General features: G+C 51.5%; 1 protein-coding gene across 2 annotated transcripts in view; it reads left to right on the forward strand.

Annotated features, from left to right (window-relative positions):
• The window catches only part of ATP6V1C2 (ATPase, H+ transporting, lysosomal 42kDa, V1 subunit C2), a 73,317-nt gene that overhangs the window by 38,859 nt on the left and 16,070 nt on the right, over positions 1-18,388 (forward strand). For both annotated transcript variants that reach the window (XM_012648901.1, XM_012648902.1), the window contains exons 3-5: positions 1,503-1,521; positions 9,442-9,527; positions 16,534-16,628. In XM_012648901.1, the coding sequence (XP_012504355.1) occupies positions 1,503-1,521; positions 9,442-9,527; positions 16,534-16,628 (200 nt within the window). The remainder of the gene's footprint in view (positions 1-1,502; positions 1,522-9,441; positions 9,528-16,533; positions 16,629-18,388) is intronic.

Below are 18,388 nucleotides of genomic sequence, written 5' to 3' on the forward strand. Positions count from 1 at the left end.
AAGTTAGCTGGGCATGGTAGCTCTCATTTATCGTCCTGGCCACTCAGGAGGCTGAGGTGAGAGGTGGGAGGATCACTTGAGCCCAAGAGTTTGAAGTTATGATTGCACCACTGCACTGCAGCCTGGGCAACAGAGTGAGACCCTGTCTCTAATAAATAAATAAATAGACAAACAAATAAATTTTAAGAATATATACCCAGGAGATTTTTCCCCTCAGTACACAGAGAGCTTTCTTGCTTTTTAAACTATCTACCATCCCACCATGTGGAGGGAGCATCACTTATTAACCACAGTTAATGACTAGTTTATTAACTCCTAGAGATAGACACTTGGGTTATTTGCTTTTGTGAGGAAGGAGGCTGTTACCAGCAGAGCTGTAATAGATAATCTTGCACATACATTATTACTTTGTGTGTAGACACATACAGGTATATCTGCAGGGTAAATTCTCAGAAGCAAATTTCTGGGTCCAAGGGTCCTATGCTTTTGTCTTTTGGGTACATGTTGCCAGATTCTGTCCCCGTGGGATGGCCACTTTGCACGTCCACGAGCAGTGAAGGAGCGAGAGCCCATGTTCCCCTATAACCTTTCTAACAGAGGGTATTGTCAGACGTTTGGCTTTCTGTGAACCTGGTAGGTAACCAATGCTACTTCAGCGTTGGTTTTTTTAAAACAATGGCTTTATTGAGACATAAATGATGTAAAATGAATGACAAATTTTATAGTGTATGATTTGATGAGTTTTGATGTGTATGTGAAGTTATCACCACAGGCAAGATAATGAACAAATCCACCACCCCAAAAGCATCCTCATGCCCCTCGTCATCAATTTCTCCCCATGCCCTGATCAGAACTGATCTGCCTTCTGTCACTAGCAGATCATTTGCATTTTTAAAAGACCTTTTACAAAAATGGAATGACATAGTGTGCACTTCTTTCGGTCTGGGTTTTCCCCCTCAGCATCATTTTGAGCATTGTCTATGTTGCGTGCATATTAATAGTTACTACTTTACTGCTGAGTGAGATTCCATTTTATGGGTAAGCCACAATTTTTTACCCATTCACCTGTTGGGAGGCATTTAGATGGTCTCTAGTTCTTGTTTATTATGAATAAAGCTGTCATGAACGTTCATGATCTTTGTATTGACATACGTTTTCTTTTTTTTTGAGACAGAGTCTCACTCTGTTGCCCAGGCTAGAGTGCTATGGTGTTAGCCTAGCTCACATCAACCTCAAACTCCTGGGCTCAAGCAATCCTCCTGCCTCAGCCTCCCGAATAGCTGGAACTACAGGTGTGCACCACCACACCCGGCTAATTTTTTTCTATTTTAGTTGCCCAGCTAATTTTTTTCTATTTTTAGTAGAGATGGGGTCTTGCTCTTCTGAGGCTGATCTTGAACTCCTGACCTCAAGTGATCCTCCCTCCTTGGCCTCCCAGAGTGCTAGGATTGCAGGCGTGAGCCACCACGTCTGGCCCGACATACGTTTTCATTTTTCTTGAGTAAACACCTACGCTTCAAGGTAGCTGGGTCGTGGGTACCCAAAGTGTGAGTACAAACGTCCCCTTAAACCTTTGGGTTGATTCCTTGTCCTATGGGCTGGACATGCCTTCGGGGGAAAGCAGATCATGCCTGAGATTCCAGGCCGGGCCCCCTTGCCATCGGCTAAGCTTGGTGTTGCAGCTGTACTGAATACTATGAGATTTTGTGAAAGGTTCACATTCTGGGAGATGAGGTAGATGGATAAAGAGACAATCTCAATGCTGGTGACAGGAGATTGAAGCCAAGATGTCTGGGGACCGTGGTGGCCTGAGTAACATTGGACCAATGCCCTGCTCCTACATCTCAGGTGTCTGTTTAGCCGCCGGGCACTGCTGCACACCTGTGTCTTTTCAGGAGCTGCTGGATGGTTGCAGGAGTCAGGGACAGCACCGTGAATAAATCTTCAGGGAGCTTATTGTTTAGGGGAGCACCCAGGAGAGGAGACCAGCATATTGGCACAGTGCCGTAACTGACGTGGTGGAGGGAGGTTTCAGATGTAAGCCCTGTGAGGGCACAACTGAAACCTGTTTTTTTTGTTTTTTTTTTTTCCAGAGTTTCACTCTGTTGCCTGGGCTAGAGTGCTATGGCATCTACCTAGCTCACAGCAACCTCAAACTCCTGGGCTCAGGCGATCCTCCTGCCTCAGCCTCCTGCGTAGCTGGAACTACAGGCATGCGCCACCACGCCCAGCTAATTTTTCTATTTTTAGTAGAGACAGGGGTCTCCCTCTTGCTCAGGCTGGTCTCGAATTCCTGACCTCAAGTGATCCTCCCTCCTTGGCCCCCCAGAGTGCTAGGATTACAGGTGTGAGCCACCTTGCCCGGCCTGAGATCTGTTTTGTTCACCGCTATGTCCCTGTGACATCGCCTGGTTCCTGATTGGTACCCAATACATTTGTGTCCTGAGTAGCCAATGCTGTAATGTATTCGTTAGGGATGACTTGCTTAGAGGAGGGGCCGTTGGACTGTCCTAAAGGGTGAGTGGCATCCTGGTGGCCCTGGAAGGCTGGTGCAGGAAGGGCAAGGGAGGGGGTGGGGCGCCAAAAGATGATGCTGGAGTGGGGGTACCTTGCAATCTCTGCTAAGGAGTTTAAACGTTAATATTTGAACTTCTTGGGAAACCGTCAGCGCAGTTTCAGCAGTGCAGTGACATGCTAAGGTGTGTATCTTTAGAGAGATCCCGCCAGCTGCGTGGGGGGAATGGACAGGAGGGGCCAGACTGGGGTCGGCAGGGAAGGGAGTGTGGAGGCTGTTGAAGGAAACCCAGCTAAGGATGGTGGAGGACGGCGAAGGACGGTGTGGCCTGAGGACAGTAATCTTGCTGAGCGGTTGTACAACAGTCTGCCCAAGGGAACCCCACTGTAGATCAGCCCGGTGTTTAAACGCCGATTTCTGAGAAGCAAGGTTGGAATTTAAAGCATGGTGTGTCTGTGGCCAGAGTCCTCGAGTGAGCGGGGAACCTCCTAGAAGCCTCACTGAACCTTTGTTTTTATAAAAAGAAAGTCACTTAATTGCGCTCCAGTCACGTTTTCCTAATGCCTTTGCTTCGGGGCTCGTAGATTTCACTGTCCTTGCAGAGGAGGAAGTAGAGAGACAAAGGATAGGGTGAGGTGCTCAGGGGCTTCCTGCGTCACCAGGGGAGGGGGACCATGCTCCCCACTCTGTGGAGGTTTCTGGGTCCTGTTTCTCAGGGCATGGACCCCCGGGGGACCGTGGGCCCTGGGGGGTGGGCTGGGGCCAGGGGTTATCCAGAAGGGGCCTGTTAGCACCTGGCACGGTGGGCGGAGACTTGCTTTAGAGGCTGACTCTGCCGCAGCCAGCCAAGTAACCTGGGCCAGCCCTTCCACCTCTCTGAGCTTCAGCTTCCTCAGCTCGGCTCCAGGACTTTGCCTTGTTTGTCAAGGATGCAGATAAAAATCTTAGTGCTTTTCTGAGGATTGGGGAAAGCTCTTCAGATGGAAGTGATTGTTATTCTTGCGTCAAAACCCTGGAGACACTGTGTCCTGCTGCCATTTAGGAAGACCCGCCTCTGCTTGGGCCCTGGCGTTGGTGGGCTCAAGGGAATGGGGAGGTCGGCTCTCACCTGCAGATTCCTGTGGTGCCTGCGTCTTCCTTCTAGTCCCCTGTGTGGCCTGGGAGAGTCCTGGGGCCACTATGTGGAGGCACCTCCTGGCTTGTGGTCGCAGAAGAGACAGATCTCAGGAGCCCCCTCCCACTGGGCTCTTAGCTCCTGAGCCATCCTACTCCCCGAGGGCAGGGGGGCTCGTGTCCTCTCGGAGCTTAGGGCTCAGAAATCGGCAGGGCTGAGAGGTGCCCCATAGTGTGTGCAGAAGGGAAAGACAGCAGTTCCATCGTACACCTGGCCAGGCAGATGTGTGGCGCTGCCTCAGGCAGCCGCTTCTCTCCTGGCGCCTCTCCCCGCAGGTGGCAGGTGGCAGGTGTCTGGGTGCTGCCCGCCCAGCTCCTGAAGGCTTCTGCTCCCTGCCTGCCCTGCCTCACACCTGGGTGACGCCCCCACTCCTCCCACCCCCCTCTTACTCAACTTCGGGAATTTATTTATTACTTTAAAATATATTTTTATTATTTATTTACTTATGGCCGTTTACTTACTTATTATCATTTTAACCATTTTTAAGTATACAGCTCAGTGGCATTTAAGTACATTGACGCTGCGGTACAATCACTACCACCCTCCATCCTCAAGACTTTTCATCTTGCAAAACTGAAACTCTGTACTTACCGGACAATAACTCCCCATTTCCTCCTCCCCGCCACCTGCAGCCCCTGACAACTACTTTTCTATTTTCCATCTCTATGACTGTGACGATTTTAGGTACCTCCTGTGAGTGAAATCATATGATATTTGTCCTTTAGTGACTGGCTTATTTTACTTAGCATAATGTCTTCGAGGTTTGCTCATATCTGTGGCGTGTGAGAGAATTTCCTTCCTTTGTAAGGCTGAATAATATTCCATTGTATGGACACGCCACGTCCTGTTTGTGCATTCATCCGTGGACCGATGCTTCAATTGCTCCTACCTTTTAGGTATTGAGAATAATGCTGCCATGTCTATTTTTGTTATTTAATATTTATTTTATTATGATTTACTATATTATTATTATTTTTGAGACAGGGTTTTGCTCTGTCACCCAGGCTAGAGTGCAGTGGTGTGATCATAGCTCACTGTAATCTTTAACTACCGGGCTTAAGCGATCCTCCTGCCTTAGCCTCCCAAGTAGCTGGGACTACAGGTGCACGCCACCATGCCTGGCTAATTTTTGTTTTTTTGTGTGTTTGTTTTTGTAGAGACAGGGTCTCAGTATGTCACCCAGGCTGGTCTTGAACTCCTGGCCTCAAGTGATCCTCCCGCTTAGGCTTCCCAAAGTCTATTTTCATTTAGTTATTTTTATTTTCTACTTGCCAAAGTAATGTTTTAACTAATTCAAACATAGCTGTAGCATTACATAAATGCATAGAAACCAAAACTGTCCATCTTGTACGCATAAAGATAATAACCAGTGTTAACAGTTTGGTTTCCTTTCCAGTTTTTTCCTTTTTCTTTCAGGATTCTTGTTTAAGTATATGCTTAAACTTTTATTTTGACCTAATTTCAAAGTTCCAGAAAATTTGCGAGATTATTAGAAGAATTCCCATATACCCTTTACCACATCTGCTTTCTCTCTTTGTCTGTCTCTCCGTTTTTCTGGACTCTATCTGTGAGAGTAAGTTGCATGTATGATGTCCCTTTGTTTCTAAACACTTGGTAGGGTATTTCTTAAAAACAAGGACATTCTCTTATATAACCTTCGTACAATGATCAAAATCAGGAATACAAAACTGTTATTTAATCTACAGATTTCACTTGGATATCACCACAAAAGGAATCGTCGCATTTTCTTAGACAATGGTAAACATGGAGGTGGCGTCCTGCCTTTGCAATGAACGGTCCGTGTCTCTTCAGCCACACTTGAACTGGTGCGCTCACTCATTGACCTTTTGACTTTCACGACACTGAGTGTTTCAAAGTGTATAGGTCAGTTATTTTGTTAAACGCTCCTTACTTTGAACTCATCCGAAGTTTCCTCATGGTCAGACTCCGGTTCTGCACCTGTGGCAAGAGCCCCACACAGGCGATGTCGTGTTCCCCTGGGCGCTTCGCGGCAGGAGGCGCGCGTTGCTGACCTTTCAGGTTGTGGGTGATGGTAGCTTTGGTCACTCGATTAAGGTAGTGTCTGCTTTCAGAAAAAAAATTTTTCAACAAGGTAAGGTTATATACAATGAAATGTACACATCTTAAGTGAACAGGTCGGCGAACGTTGACACATAAGCACTGTAGAGCGGTGTAATCGACGTTGCGTTGGAGGTCTTTGTGTAATGTTTGCAGTTGCCTTTTTAGTTAAAAAATGTGATTTGTTCATCTTCCTTTATGGGTTAATAGAAATTTTTGTCAGGCATTTTACAGAAAGGTGGCAGAGTTTACTTTCGACTAGCATCAGAGAACATGGCTTTCTGCTTTGACACTCACTTTACTGTGTAGGGTGACCTTTAGCTCCCTATGTCTTGATTTTGTCATCTCCAAAATGGGGATGTCACTTAGCTCAAAACGCTGCCTCAAGCATTGAGTTCTCCAAAACACCTAAGAGCTCATACAAATCAAAAAAATAAAATTTTGGAAGAGACAAAGAGGCTGGTAGAAAAGCCAGCAAAAGATATGGAACATGCCATTCACAGAAGAAAAAACAGCCTTTTATAGAGTCAGTAAACATGAGGAAAGACGTGCAGTTTCACTGATGATCAAAGGAATGCAAACGAGAGCAACAATGAGACAGAATTTCTCAGCTATCACATGGGCAGATTAGAAAGATTCGTCGTACCTGTGCTGGCAAGGGTCAGGGAACGGGCCGTCCGACACTGCGGGTGTGAGAGCACCTTCACTCTGCATTTGGAGGGTGGTTGGGGCTGACTTGTTAAAATTGTAAATATCCTTCATTCCAGTAGTTGCTCTTTCAGCAACTTATTCTTCACACGTACCTGCGCAGGTGGGCGCAATACCTGTGTTACGGTACCATATCGAAGTGGAAACAGCCCGTATGTCCAATAGTAGAGAGTTAGCTATGATACAGCCACGCAATGGAATGCTAGCCATACGTGAAAGGGACCAGTAGGTTCTGTTCTTACGGGAAAGGGTGTTCGCAGTGAGCTGCAAGGTGAAAAACCTAGTTCAGAACAGCGTATAGGCTCTGAGGTTCCTTTCAGTGAGAAAAATTTTCTCATTCAGTAATGCCACAATTTGCTAACAACCGTAGTTAATGATCACAGCCGAGTCGGTGCTGCTTTGTCATGTGGAGCAAGTGCTTCTCCTGGCAGTTGAGCTTGGTCAGACCAGGTTATTCTGAGACGTTCCGGTGCAGTGTACATGCCTGAGGGCCGCACTTGCTGCAGTTAACAACTTGTTAGAAGCCAGGATGGGGAGCAGCAAAGAGTCATAACACAATGGTGAGCGAGTTCTGTTTTTAGGTCCGTTAGGACAGAAGGGAGCACAGGTGTAATTTTAGATGCTGTGGAGTGCCGGCGTTCGTTTATTCATTCAACAGACACTGCCGGGCAGCTGCTGTGAGCCAGGCTCTGTGCAATAATTACTCTTTCAAGTAATTATTGAAAGTATTGTAGGGGATATGACAATAGGAGACAGCACCTTGCATGTGTCACTGTAACCATAAAAGAGGAACTGTCGACAGCATTAAAGTAGAAGCTCCATGAGAGTGGGGACTTTGTTCTGTCCGTAACATCTAGAACAGTACTTGGCTCACAGCAGTTGCTTAATGTGTGGGACTGGAGTAAATGAATGAATGAACGAATTTATTGAATCAGGGTCCCAACAGATAACAGAAGACACACTCACATTAGGATAATCTGAGGAGGGTCTCCTTATAAAGAGACGCAAAGTTGTGTGTGGGCTTTAGGAGAGTCCGAAGGGACAGCACAGGAACCCAGGCTGGTGGAGAGACGTCATCACATCCCCTAGGCTGGAGGGATGAGGGGATTGAGGTTACTAAACTGGGAGGGAACCACGCTGTCTCTCCCTCCCTCTGACTCCTGCCAGATCCACCCAGGTGAGACTCAGAGGGCAGAGAACCCAAAACAGTCCACCTGGGTTACCTAGAGCATATGTCAAGGTGTCTCACAAACTCCCAGGGACCTGATTCTTTATATCCGTTGCACCCAGTTCCACAGAACTCTGTGAGATAAGGAGTATTGTCCCATTTTACAGCTGAGGGCACTGAGATTAGTTAGGAAACTTGTCCAAGGTTATAATCAGTAAGATGCTATTAACTACTATTCTAAGAAAGGCCAACACATTGGTGGAAATTTAAGCCCAGAGTGACTGCAAAGACGGCAGTGTGGCCTGATGACCAAGAGCCTTGCCCTTGGAGTCCACACACAGACTGGATGGTTGGGGAAGGGGCACGTTACTTCTCTGGGCCTCAGTTTCTGCATCTGTAAAATGGGATAATACTCACCTTTTGGGAATTTTTGTGAGGATTAAATGAGAATGTTTGTCACTTGGTACACACCACTAAATGGTGGGTGCCAGCAAAAGAAGGTTTCAACTCACATAATCCATTCAGGCATTGAGCCATTGGAAACACGCCAGAACACTGAGTGTATTTCCTCTTGGGTGGGGAAGTCTGGTTCTTTTTTTGTTAACTGCTTTATACTTGCAGTTTTCAGTTTTTGACCATGAACACATATTCCTTAGATAGTCAGGAAAGGCAGTTGTGACCCTCCTTCCCTCACTTCTTTGCTTTTATCAAGGGCTTTCCGGAGCGCTCCCTGCCACGGTTTTCTGCGTTGGGCCCCGGGCCCCTGGGCTTCGCGCTCTGAGTGGCCAATGTGGCCAGTGCCGGCAACAGCAGAACACCTTGTACTCCATCTGGGATTCAGTGGCCTGGGGCCACGCTTCCCGCAAACGCCACCCGCTCCTGGGAGCAGGAGAAAGTGGAGAGAGAGCCTGCGGCAAAGACTGGATCATCAGAACTTTCCGACTTGGATCCTAGTCTGCCGTGATTGCCAGTCGGGTCACAGGTTGATCAGCCGCCTGGAGCAGGCTCTCTCTGCTACTAGGTGACCGGTGCCCGATGAGTTATATTAATATTAATAATAATCCTGCAAAATGGGTATAGTCTGCGTTTTATAGGTAAGAGAACTGAGGGTCAAAGAAGTCAAATCAGTTTGGCCAAAATCATACATACGTTCGGTAACTGGCAGAATCATGGCAAATTTGAGGCCTTTTGCTTCCAAATCCTACAATTTCCTTTTCTTTCCCATGCTTTCTAAAGCCTTCAGTATGTTTTCTGGAGATAAAAAATTTTAATTTTCTAATTATGCAAGCAACATCAGATTACAGTAGAAAATCTGCGGAGTAGGAAGAACATTTCCACATAGTTGCAGCCGGTGCCCGTCCTGTCTGCATAATTTGGTATCTTGTTTTTTTCCACGTAACATTATAATACATGCTTTGTTCCACGGTATTAGAAATTCTCTGAAGCTTTATTTCCGACGGCTGCCTAGTAATTCCTCAGCTGGATATACCATCATTTACTTAAACAATTCCCTACTGTTGAGTCGTCTGGTGGTTTCAGTTTTTTGCTGTCAGCAACAGAGCTGCAGAGAACATCTCTTTATTCAGAGAGCTTTTTCTGTGTGTCCCGTTTCCTTAAGATGGTTTCTCAGAAGTGGAATTACTGGTTCGAAGGCTGCGAACATTTTAAGCCTCTTCATACATACTGCCAAACTGTTCCCCCAAAGCTTGTCACCAGTTGCCTTTCCTGCCAGCAGCGCGTGAGAACATTCCGCGGGCAGCTTCCTACTCTAACCGGCTTTTTCTTCTCTCCGCAAAGCCTCATAAAGAGGATGGCCCAGAGCGTGGCAGAAGTCATGGAAGACTCAAAGGGGAAGGTCCAGGAGAACCTTCTGGCCAACGGAGGTAGGTCGATGAGGTGTTCTACTCATGCCGAGCGCTCTCCTGCTCATTCGAGACCATCGCAGCGTCGCTGTGGCCGCGCGGACCACGGGTGCTCTGAGTTGGCGGGCCGGGCACAGGCCGTGCGCTCCACTTGTAGCTCTGCAGCACCTCTAGGTTGGAGGCCATGCCCTTCATAAGTTCACGGCTCTGCTGTTCTGTCCCTAAGGCATGTGGCGTTGCTTACCCTGCTGCTGAGCTCTGTGCAATTGGCCGTGAACATGAGCTCAAGGGGTCTAAGCCCAGCTCGTGTTTTCGGGCCCATCGCCCCCTCCATCAGCCTCAATTCTCTCCACGTGGGAAATTCTGCCCACCCACCTCACCTCAACTAATTTATCCCTTTTCTCTAATGGGGGGTGAAAAATGCCTTCATGTGCTGAGAAATGCCTCCAACGAGTCTTTAGTTGCTGCCCCGTACATGGCAGACCGAGGGCTACGCCGAATGCTTCATGTAGCGTATTTTGCATTTGGAATTTCTACCTCACCTGTGCTGATAGGATACATCTTTAGATTCCAGTGATGTTTGGGGCCCATTAATTATGTGCATAGTACTATTTGAATGCATTCAAAATGTGCAAGACAAAAACTTTGAGACTTTGGAAACTTTAGAATTAAATATGTTTAAATATGTGTAGAGAGAATTAAACTTACGTTGACTCTATGCATATATATTGAAAATGGGAGTACAGTCACGTGCCACGTAACAATGTTTTGATCAGTGCTGGACTGCATACACAACGGTGGTCCCATACGATAAAAATACTGTACTTTTACTATACATTTTCTATGTTTAGATACACAAATGCGTACCACTGTGTTACAACTGCCTACAGTATTCAGTGCAGTGACATGCTGTACAGGTTTGCAGCCCAGGAGCAACAGGCGAGACCAGATAGCCTCAGTATGGAGTAGGCTCTACCGTCTGGATTTGTGGACGTGCACTCAATGATGTTCAAACAATGATGAAATCAGCTAACGATGCATTTCTCAAAACATATCCCCATCGCTAAGCAGTGCATGACTGTATTTATTGTATATGTAATATTTATGCCATTTGTTATAAACGTAACACATATCTATATTTTTTCCCTGCTGGAAACATAAAAAGATTTTTTATTTACTTGTTTAAACTGACAAATGGGAATGTTCATGCCCCCAAATGCGATCTTGGCTTTGCATGTCTATGTGGTTTAATAACTCCACCTTATTATATTGCAGGCTTGAAGGAAAAAATGAAATGTTTAAAGAGTAGGTTGTGCGTTGTTTGCTGTGTGCGTGCTCAGTGTGATGCCCGCATGTCCCTGGGAAGGTGGACTCTCAGTCTGGTTGTCGGGGTACAGTGATCACGTTGCGACGGTTTCTGAAGTAGTAGCCTCGTAGCTTGGTCACGATATCCATATGACACAGATAGCTGCTGTTTCATCCTTTCCTTCTCTCTCTCCTGTCACCCTGGCTCTCCAGGCTGCACTGCATGGCACCTGGAAACTGGGCCCGCTTTGACTCTGCGGAGTTCAAGGTGGACGTCTGCTTCTTTGCTTGTGGTCTGCTCCCTGCCTCGATGGCTGTGCCTGGTGTCCTGCCGGCCTGTCGCAGGCTGCCTGTTTCGTGGACAGTGGAAGCTTAAGCGGCAGGCTCCGCATGGCCTCCATGGGGTTCACTTGCAAGGAGCCTCTGGGGGTGGTCCCTGTGCCCAGCAGGCCATTCCTTGTGTGATTGTTAGAAGGAACCATTTGCTTCGGGTTTTTTCCAACCTGCGCAAGCTGGTGGAATTAAAGGTAGCAAATCATTTTATGGCAAATAAAAATCTTTATGGATTGGAAATTACCAAATACCTTCCGAAATGCAGTCTATCTGACACACTGAGATGTTGTTCTGATGCTGAGAAAAAATTACTTTGTCAAGCTGACCAACTGATCTTACGTCCCAGTGTGTGACTCAGGGGTGGGGCTCTGGCCTCCTAGACTGCGGAGCTGACCTAAGGGAGAGGGCTGCTTTCTACGGAAACTGGTCTTTAGGGCATGAGGGTTTAAGCTCGTGTTAAAATAATTACCAAAATGCTTACATTTTACTCAAAATCAATGTAACTTAAAGTTAGATGTTATTACTATGTGGTGTCCAGCTCCAGTCCCGATGGCGTCAACTCTGACAGGTGCCTGTCTTCTCAGGAGGAGAAAATTCAGCTTTGTTTCTTTAATGTTCCATTATCTCTAGGCCTCCTGCGAGTTGGGTCTCAACAACTTCCCAAGACCAGAGCTTCTAAAGCCTGTTCTGTAAACCAACCCTGTACAAAAGCCCAGGACTGTGGGACAGGGCCCATGGTAGCTTCCGAACCTTGACAATGCACGTTAGCATATTAAAGGCTCTGAAAAGTCCTGCAATCAAGAGACCTTTTAAAACTTTGTTTGACTTAGGCTTTCCTCATATTATCTGAATGAGGAAATCTTTTTCTTCTACGTGGCACCCAGGAACTAGTGACTGACAGAATAACTAGAGGAACTCATCGTTGCGTTTTAATCCTATCTCCTCCAGGGGAATTTAGGGCACCGCTGCCAGGAAGGGCCAGTAAGCCGGTCAGACCCGGTCCAAAAGTCGCCTCTTTGGGTCTTACTTTTCTCACCTGTGAATGGACTTGATGATAATCCCTGCGCAGGCTCTTAGCTTTGCCTCGGCGCCTTTTGTTTTTGTTTGCTCTTCGCCCGCAGCTGAGCCGGGAGCGTGGAAGGACATAGATAGCTTTGATTGCCGCAGAAGCTGAGCAAACCGCTCGTGGTCTGGCCCGGGCCCTAGAATGGCCGCAGAAGAGAGAAACACCCAAGGGCCTGTCTGGTTAACCAGGCAATGGGCCTGTGTGGTCACAGTCCTTCGCTCTGCTGCCTGCTGGGCAGGACCTGTTTTGGTTCTCAGGTGAGATCGTTATTGCTCAAGAGTTGCCGGCCTGTGTTGAGCGTGTTTTGATATGGGGCGAGCCTGGCTGGGTCACAGTCTGACCTCACAGGCCCTTAGCCCAGGCCCCACATGGCCCACCCCGGGACCAGGCTTCACCGACTTGACCTGGGCAGAAGAGGTTCCCGGCAGGGGTTCCTCCTGAGCAGTACCACGAGTGCAGGGAGGCCGGAGGAATGGCAGAGAGCTGTCCTCAGACCGTGTTCTTACCAAAGACACTGTGTGAGGACGGGGAAGGGTCCTTGGGTGCCTGGTCTGGGGCCAGGGTCGGTGTCCAGAGCTAGAGCTGATGTTCGGGACATGGGAGAGGAGACAGGGGAGAGGAAGACACAGTCACAGACCCAGAGGTTTCTCGAGGCTCCCGCCGGGAGACCCCTGTCTGACACCCTCTGGGAGTGTCCTCAGCACGCACTGGGCACGTGGAGGTGACCGCCACAGCCCAGAAGCACAGCCTCGCTGGGGGACAGACTCACAGCCCCAAGCGTGCTGTGGTGGAAAGAGGGACTGAGCCGCAGGAAGTGGCTGAGTCTAGAGGGACGGTGGGGGCGCTTCAAGTGAAAAGGGGGACCTCAGCCCTTCGGTGCCATAACGTCCTTGGCTGCGGTGAGAATGCAGAGACCAGAGTGATCTGAAACGTCTCTTCTGAGCAGCAGAGGGTGCGAGCTGGACAGGCGTGGCCAGCAGGAAGGTTTCTGCCGGTGTTCTGAGCGTGTTTGTGGAGCACGTGCTCTGTGTGGGGCGCTGCGACAGGCTCTGGTGGCACAGAGACGAGTGAGTCATAATCTCTGTCCTCCAGGAGCCTGAGAGAGCCAGAGGCCCGGGGTGGCCACACAGCGTCAGGCCAGCAGGGGGAGGGGCAGTCAGGGCAGCTTCCAGAAGCTTCCGTCCATTCGTCCTGTCCTGCGTGTTGACGGACAAAAGCAGCAGTGAGGGGAGAGTGGGAGCCGGGCGGCACTAGGCGGGCGTGGAGCCGCCTTGGGTGCCGGAGGCCGGGGAGGGCGGGGCGGCTGTGGCGAGCGCCCACACGGCCGGCTCTCGGGCCTGGGCGTCCGTGGGGTGAGCTCGCCGGGCACCTGCGCGGCGGGGCCTGGGACAGACGCGGGATCCGCTGCCATTCCTGCCCCAGGAGCCCTCCCCGTCCTCCTGGTCAGCCTCGGACCACTCCCTGCCGGTGTGGGCCGGACCCCTTCACTTCCTGCCCAGGCCTGCGCCCTTGCGACACGGTCGTGTCCCCACCATGGTGTGGCAACGCCAAAATCTGTGCGAATACCCAAACTAATACCCAAATCTGTCCGACTCAGCGTGGGCTCCCATCGCAGAGTACCACAGACTGGGTGGCTTAAACAACAGACGTTTATTTTCCGCAAGTCCAAGATCAGCCAGTCCGGTTTCTGATGAGGGCTCGGCTGCCTGGCTCGCGGACGGCCGTCTCCTCGCTGTGTCCTCGCGCGGCCTCTCCCTGGTGCGCGCGTGCGCAGGGGGAGAGCGTGGGTCAAGCTCTCTGCTACTGGCCCTTCCTATAAGGACAGTCTCTTGTCCTCACCATGATACTTCCCGCGCCGATGCTGTGCGTGTGTAAAACGAGCTCTCCTCCCGCGTCCCGGTGGTCTAGGAGGTATCTGAGGAGCGGGCTTCCCTTTCGCACGTGCAGGGTGGCTGTGCTCTGACAGTGCCGTGGCGGGGAAGGGAAGCGCGGTCCCTTCTGTGTGCCAGGCGGGCAGTCAGGAGCCTCCTGCGCGACTTCTCATTTTATAGCGGCGGTTACACAACTCTGTGTGCCAGAGTTTCCTCATCTGTAAAACGGGGGTGATGATGGTACTTGATAGGGTTAAAGAATAAATTAAATGAAATAACTCGTGCCTCCCGGCCCAAGGGAAGCCATCAGTAAAACGTCAGCTACTTAAGAGTTGTCATTGTCATCCTATTTTAATTCATTTCCTACCTCTTATATGCTGGTGATCTGCCACCAGCCAGTTCCCTCCTCTGGGTCTTATTTTGTTCCCATCTGCTTTTTGGGGACTTATCCACCCACACATCAAACTTAGGCTTGTCCCAGGCTGTGCTCGCCACCTCTCCCCTTTGTCCCCTCCCTGCCGCCTGCATGGCTCTGTGGCTTAGAGCGTACCCCTCCCTCCACCGAGCCACTGAGCTTGAAATCCGGGTGTTGCCAGGCCTGCCTTGCGCCTGCCCCTGGCCTCGCCCTCCCAGGGCTCCTTCAGCCCCTCGGAACGTGCTATCTCCCCAGCTCCCGCTGGCGTCTCTCCTAGAGCCCCCTACCAGCCATGGAGGACGCTCCCCAAGTGCCAGCAATGCAGCTCCCCGTGGGCTTGTTTTGTGACCCCGCTTGGCACTGCCTCCCAAGTTGGAGCGACCTGTGTTCAATGCCCAGCTCATACTGGGGCCGAGTACTTGGGACCTGGTGTGATTGGCACGGCATGCAGGGCAGATGCGACCCTTTGTGACTGCCTTTGTCCTTCCCGCTCAGCCTCCATCCACATTCCCCGTTCCCTCTGCTCTACCCCGTAACTCCCTGTGCCCTGAACACACGAAGCTGCCAGTCGTCCTCGCCTGACACCCAGCACCCTCCTCACTGGCCACACGGCCACCTCCCTTCCCCGTCAGGCTCTGGAGCACGTCGCATCTGAAGAAGCCAGCTGCCCTCCCCAGGAGGAGCTAGTGCCAGCTCTTCATCCTCTCTTAGCGCCCTATGTGCTTGTCACCAGCGCACTGTGGCGTGTCCACCTCGGGGCCTCCCTGGTGAACTGTGAGCACCTTGACGCTGGTCCCGGGGAGGGTGTCTGGTCTGTGGCCGCAGCAGGGTGGCTGAATGTTGTGAGCTTCATGGTCCTTTTCGTGAGTCTGAGGGTAGACGGGGAGGTGAGGCACGCGGAGCCCGGGCTGAGGAATGCGCCAGAGGAAGGTGCTCCCGCTGGGGGTGGAGGGATTCCAGGGGCCACCATAGCATGGATGCTTCTGCCAAGTTTCCTGCTTACCACAGACCTGGCGTAGCAAAAGAGGTCACGCACAGGGCGCTGGCACAGTTAGTGCTCTTCAAGTGTGTACAGAACTAATCTGAAGAGAACAGGCACTTGAGGTGTGTGGCTCCCCCATTTCTCAGGTAAGGAAGCGGATTTCGTCCCTAAATCGCTCGAGGCCTGGGGGCTCTCAGTCAGCTGAGGCGCCTTCGGGTCGCTTCTGTCGGGCCTCGGCGCTGGGGCTCTCTCCTCCACCCCACAGCCGCTTAGGGTACGCCAGAAACAGCGTGAAGGCAGTGGATTCTGTTAGTTTTTGGAGAAGGAAGACAAAAAATGTGTTTGCAATGTGTGCAAACACCGGTGTGTTCCGTTCGCTGTGGGCTTTATATGAAGGGCAGACACTGAACAAGGCACATCCCTGCCAGGTAGTAAAAACCAGGCACAGACTCCAGTAGTTCGCTCACGTTTAAAAAATGCCTTCTTTGAAATAGACCGCGTGGCTGAAATTGCCTCGTCTGGTGCTCGGGCACAGGAGGCCGGAGGTGCTTGCCCCGCATCAGGTAGCAGCCAGGACGGGCCCCCGCTGCGTGGTTTCTCGGGGTTGGCTTGATGCTGTCTGCTGTGCCTTTGGGGACCTGGAAACACATAACCCAGCGAAGGGGAAGGTGGGGAACGAGCCCCGTGCCGGCTCAGAACGTCATCCCGCTTTGCTTCCGCCTCCAGAAAACAGGCTCTCCCGACGGCGCGTCCTGGGGTGGCGGCCGTCTGCAGGACAGCGTGGGGCACAGAAGTGCATCTGTCACAGCGCCCTTCAGCTGCGGGCGTGTTCTCCAGAGGGAGGAGGGGGCTGCCAGTGCTCTACCGATGGCCCCAATTGGCTCAGGGCTCTGCCCCCACGGGGGGTGTTTGCTTTGAGCCCCGAGCCTGCCCACCGGTGTTGTCACTAACTGCTTCCTTGGTGTCGGCAGTGACGCTTGGCTTGGGGTTTAGCAGTCTCGATCGTGGATGTGTCATGCTGGCTCACTTGTTGAAATGTGTTTGTGTCCTTCCAGTCGATTTGACGTCCTTTGTGACCCACTTTGAATGGGACATGGCCAAATATCCCGCAAAGCAGCCGCTCGTGGGCGTGGTGGACACCCTAGCGAAGGTGAGAGGAGGGACTGCGCTTGGGGACAACGGGCCATCTAAGGCGGATCTACGGGGGTTTCAGAGGGGCGAGGTGCTGGGGCTCTGGCCCTGCTGAGTGACCCTGGGTGGGGTCCCCTCCCCGCACTGCCTCCAGCCAGCTCCGACTGGGCCTCCGGGTTTCTGAGGTGTGGCCTCCTTCCATGCCCCGGGCAAGATCGGCACACTGGGTGTCAGGGCACAGGAGGGGCGGTTGGTCACCTGGCCTCCCCCGCGGTTGGCTGCGGCCTTACAGGACACTCCCCCCGACTGGCCTGAGCCAGCCCCCAGCACCCATGCACCTCGCGCCCTCTCCCTCTTTTCTTTTCCCACCCTGATCTACTCTCAGGAACCTGACACCCAGCGCCCCCACCCCGGTGAGGATTTATACGCGGAGCTGTTTGCTTTAAGTAGGGAGTTTGGCTTAGGCGCCTCCCTGATGTGTGGGGCCCTCGACGGTCTGCTGTCTTGCTAGGCAGTGGCCTCTGCTTGTATGGATGGAATAAAGACCCCGTGGCACAGGTCCGTGGCGACCTTGTGGGTGTCTGGCAGCCCTGGTGACTTCTGAGTCTCTTCGCTGAGGGCGATGCTGATGAAGGCCCTGAGGTTGAAGCCGTTTCTAATGGCCTGTCCCTCCCTTTCGCCACAGCTCACCAAGCCCCCAATGTGCTGTCTCCTGCTGGCCTGGGGGAGTGGGAGGGAGTCTCCTCCCGGCCCAGGAACGAGGCGCCCTGCTGTCTACAGTGCGGAGCAGAGCTGCCTCGAGTACGGCAGGAAGGTCGGGAGCAGAGCTGGCCTCGGGCCCCATCCCCTGGCAGCTTCTGCAGGTCTCCTGGGAATGAGGGTGGGGCCAGAAGGCTCAGGACTCTGGCTGCGGCTCCTGGGGCACCGCTTACATCACAGAGGTCCCAGCCCTTCCTGGGACAATTGGCCAGTGGTTCTGGAAGGCTCTTCAAGGAGGGGTTGCCCAGTGCACTTGTGCCAGGTGTGGCTTCCAGGAGGGCCCTGTGCGCATCTACCACAGAACTAGAAGCATGGGGTTGTTTGTGGGGCCATCCACACCCTGCCCTGCCCTGTGCCAGCTCCGGATTTTCTGAGTCCCAGGGATGCCGGACCCAGTAGGGAAGTCCCCCTGGGGCACGTGGGGGGAGCAGGGGAGTTGTAGAGAAGACCTGGTTTCTCTAGTCCAGGATACTCCAAGAGTGACTTTGGCGGGAGAGCAGGGAAGGAAGGAGGGCACTGGTTCGATGGCTCTCCTGCTGGGCTCTCCTACTTCACATCTCACCCCATGAGGCAGGTGTCTCTTTCCTCCGGTTTTGGATGAGGAAGTAGCTGAGAGGTTAGGTGACATGCCCCAGGACCTGCAGCTGTTGCAGCATTTTACTGGGATGGGAGTGCAGGTCTTGGGGACCAAAGCCCACAAGTTGTGCTGTGTGCAGGGCACCAGCTCCTAAGGAAGCCCCAGGCTGGCTCCAACGCAAGGAACCAGCTCTTGGAGGCCAGTGGGGCAGAGGCTCTGGGGTACTGGCTTCCTCAGTCCTTCCTGCACAAGGAACACACATGTGACACCCCCACACCTTGGTCTACCAACAAGAGGTCTGAATCTGTCAACTAGAGACATCTAGTCAAAGGAGCCCCCCATATGATGTCACAGTAATTCTGTGGCAGTGAGCTCAGAAAAGGGAAGGAGCTTCCATCAGGTCACACGGCCCGTGAGAGCTGGCCCTGGCCTTTGCACGTGAG

This window comes from Propithecus coquereli, unplaced genomic scaffold, assembly GCF_000956105.1.
Source record: "Propithecus coquereli isolate 6110/MARCELLA unplaced genomic scaffold, Pcoq_1.0 Scaffold298, whole genome shotgun sequence".
Taxonomy (NCBI): Eukaryota; Metazoa; Chordata; class Mammalia; order Primates; family Indriidae; genus Propithecus; species Propithecus coquereli.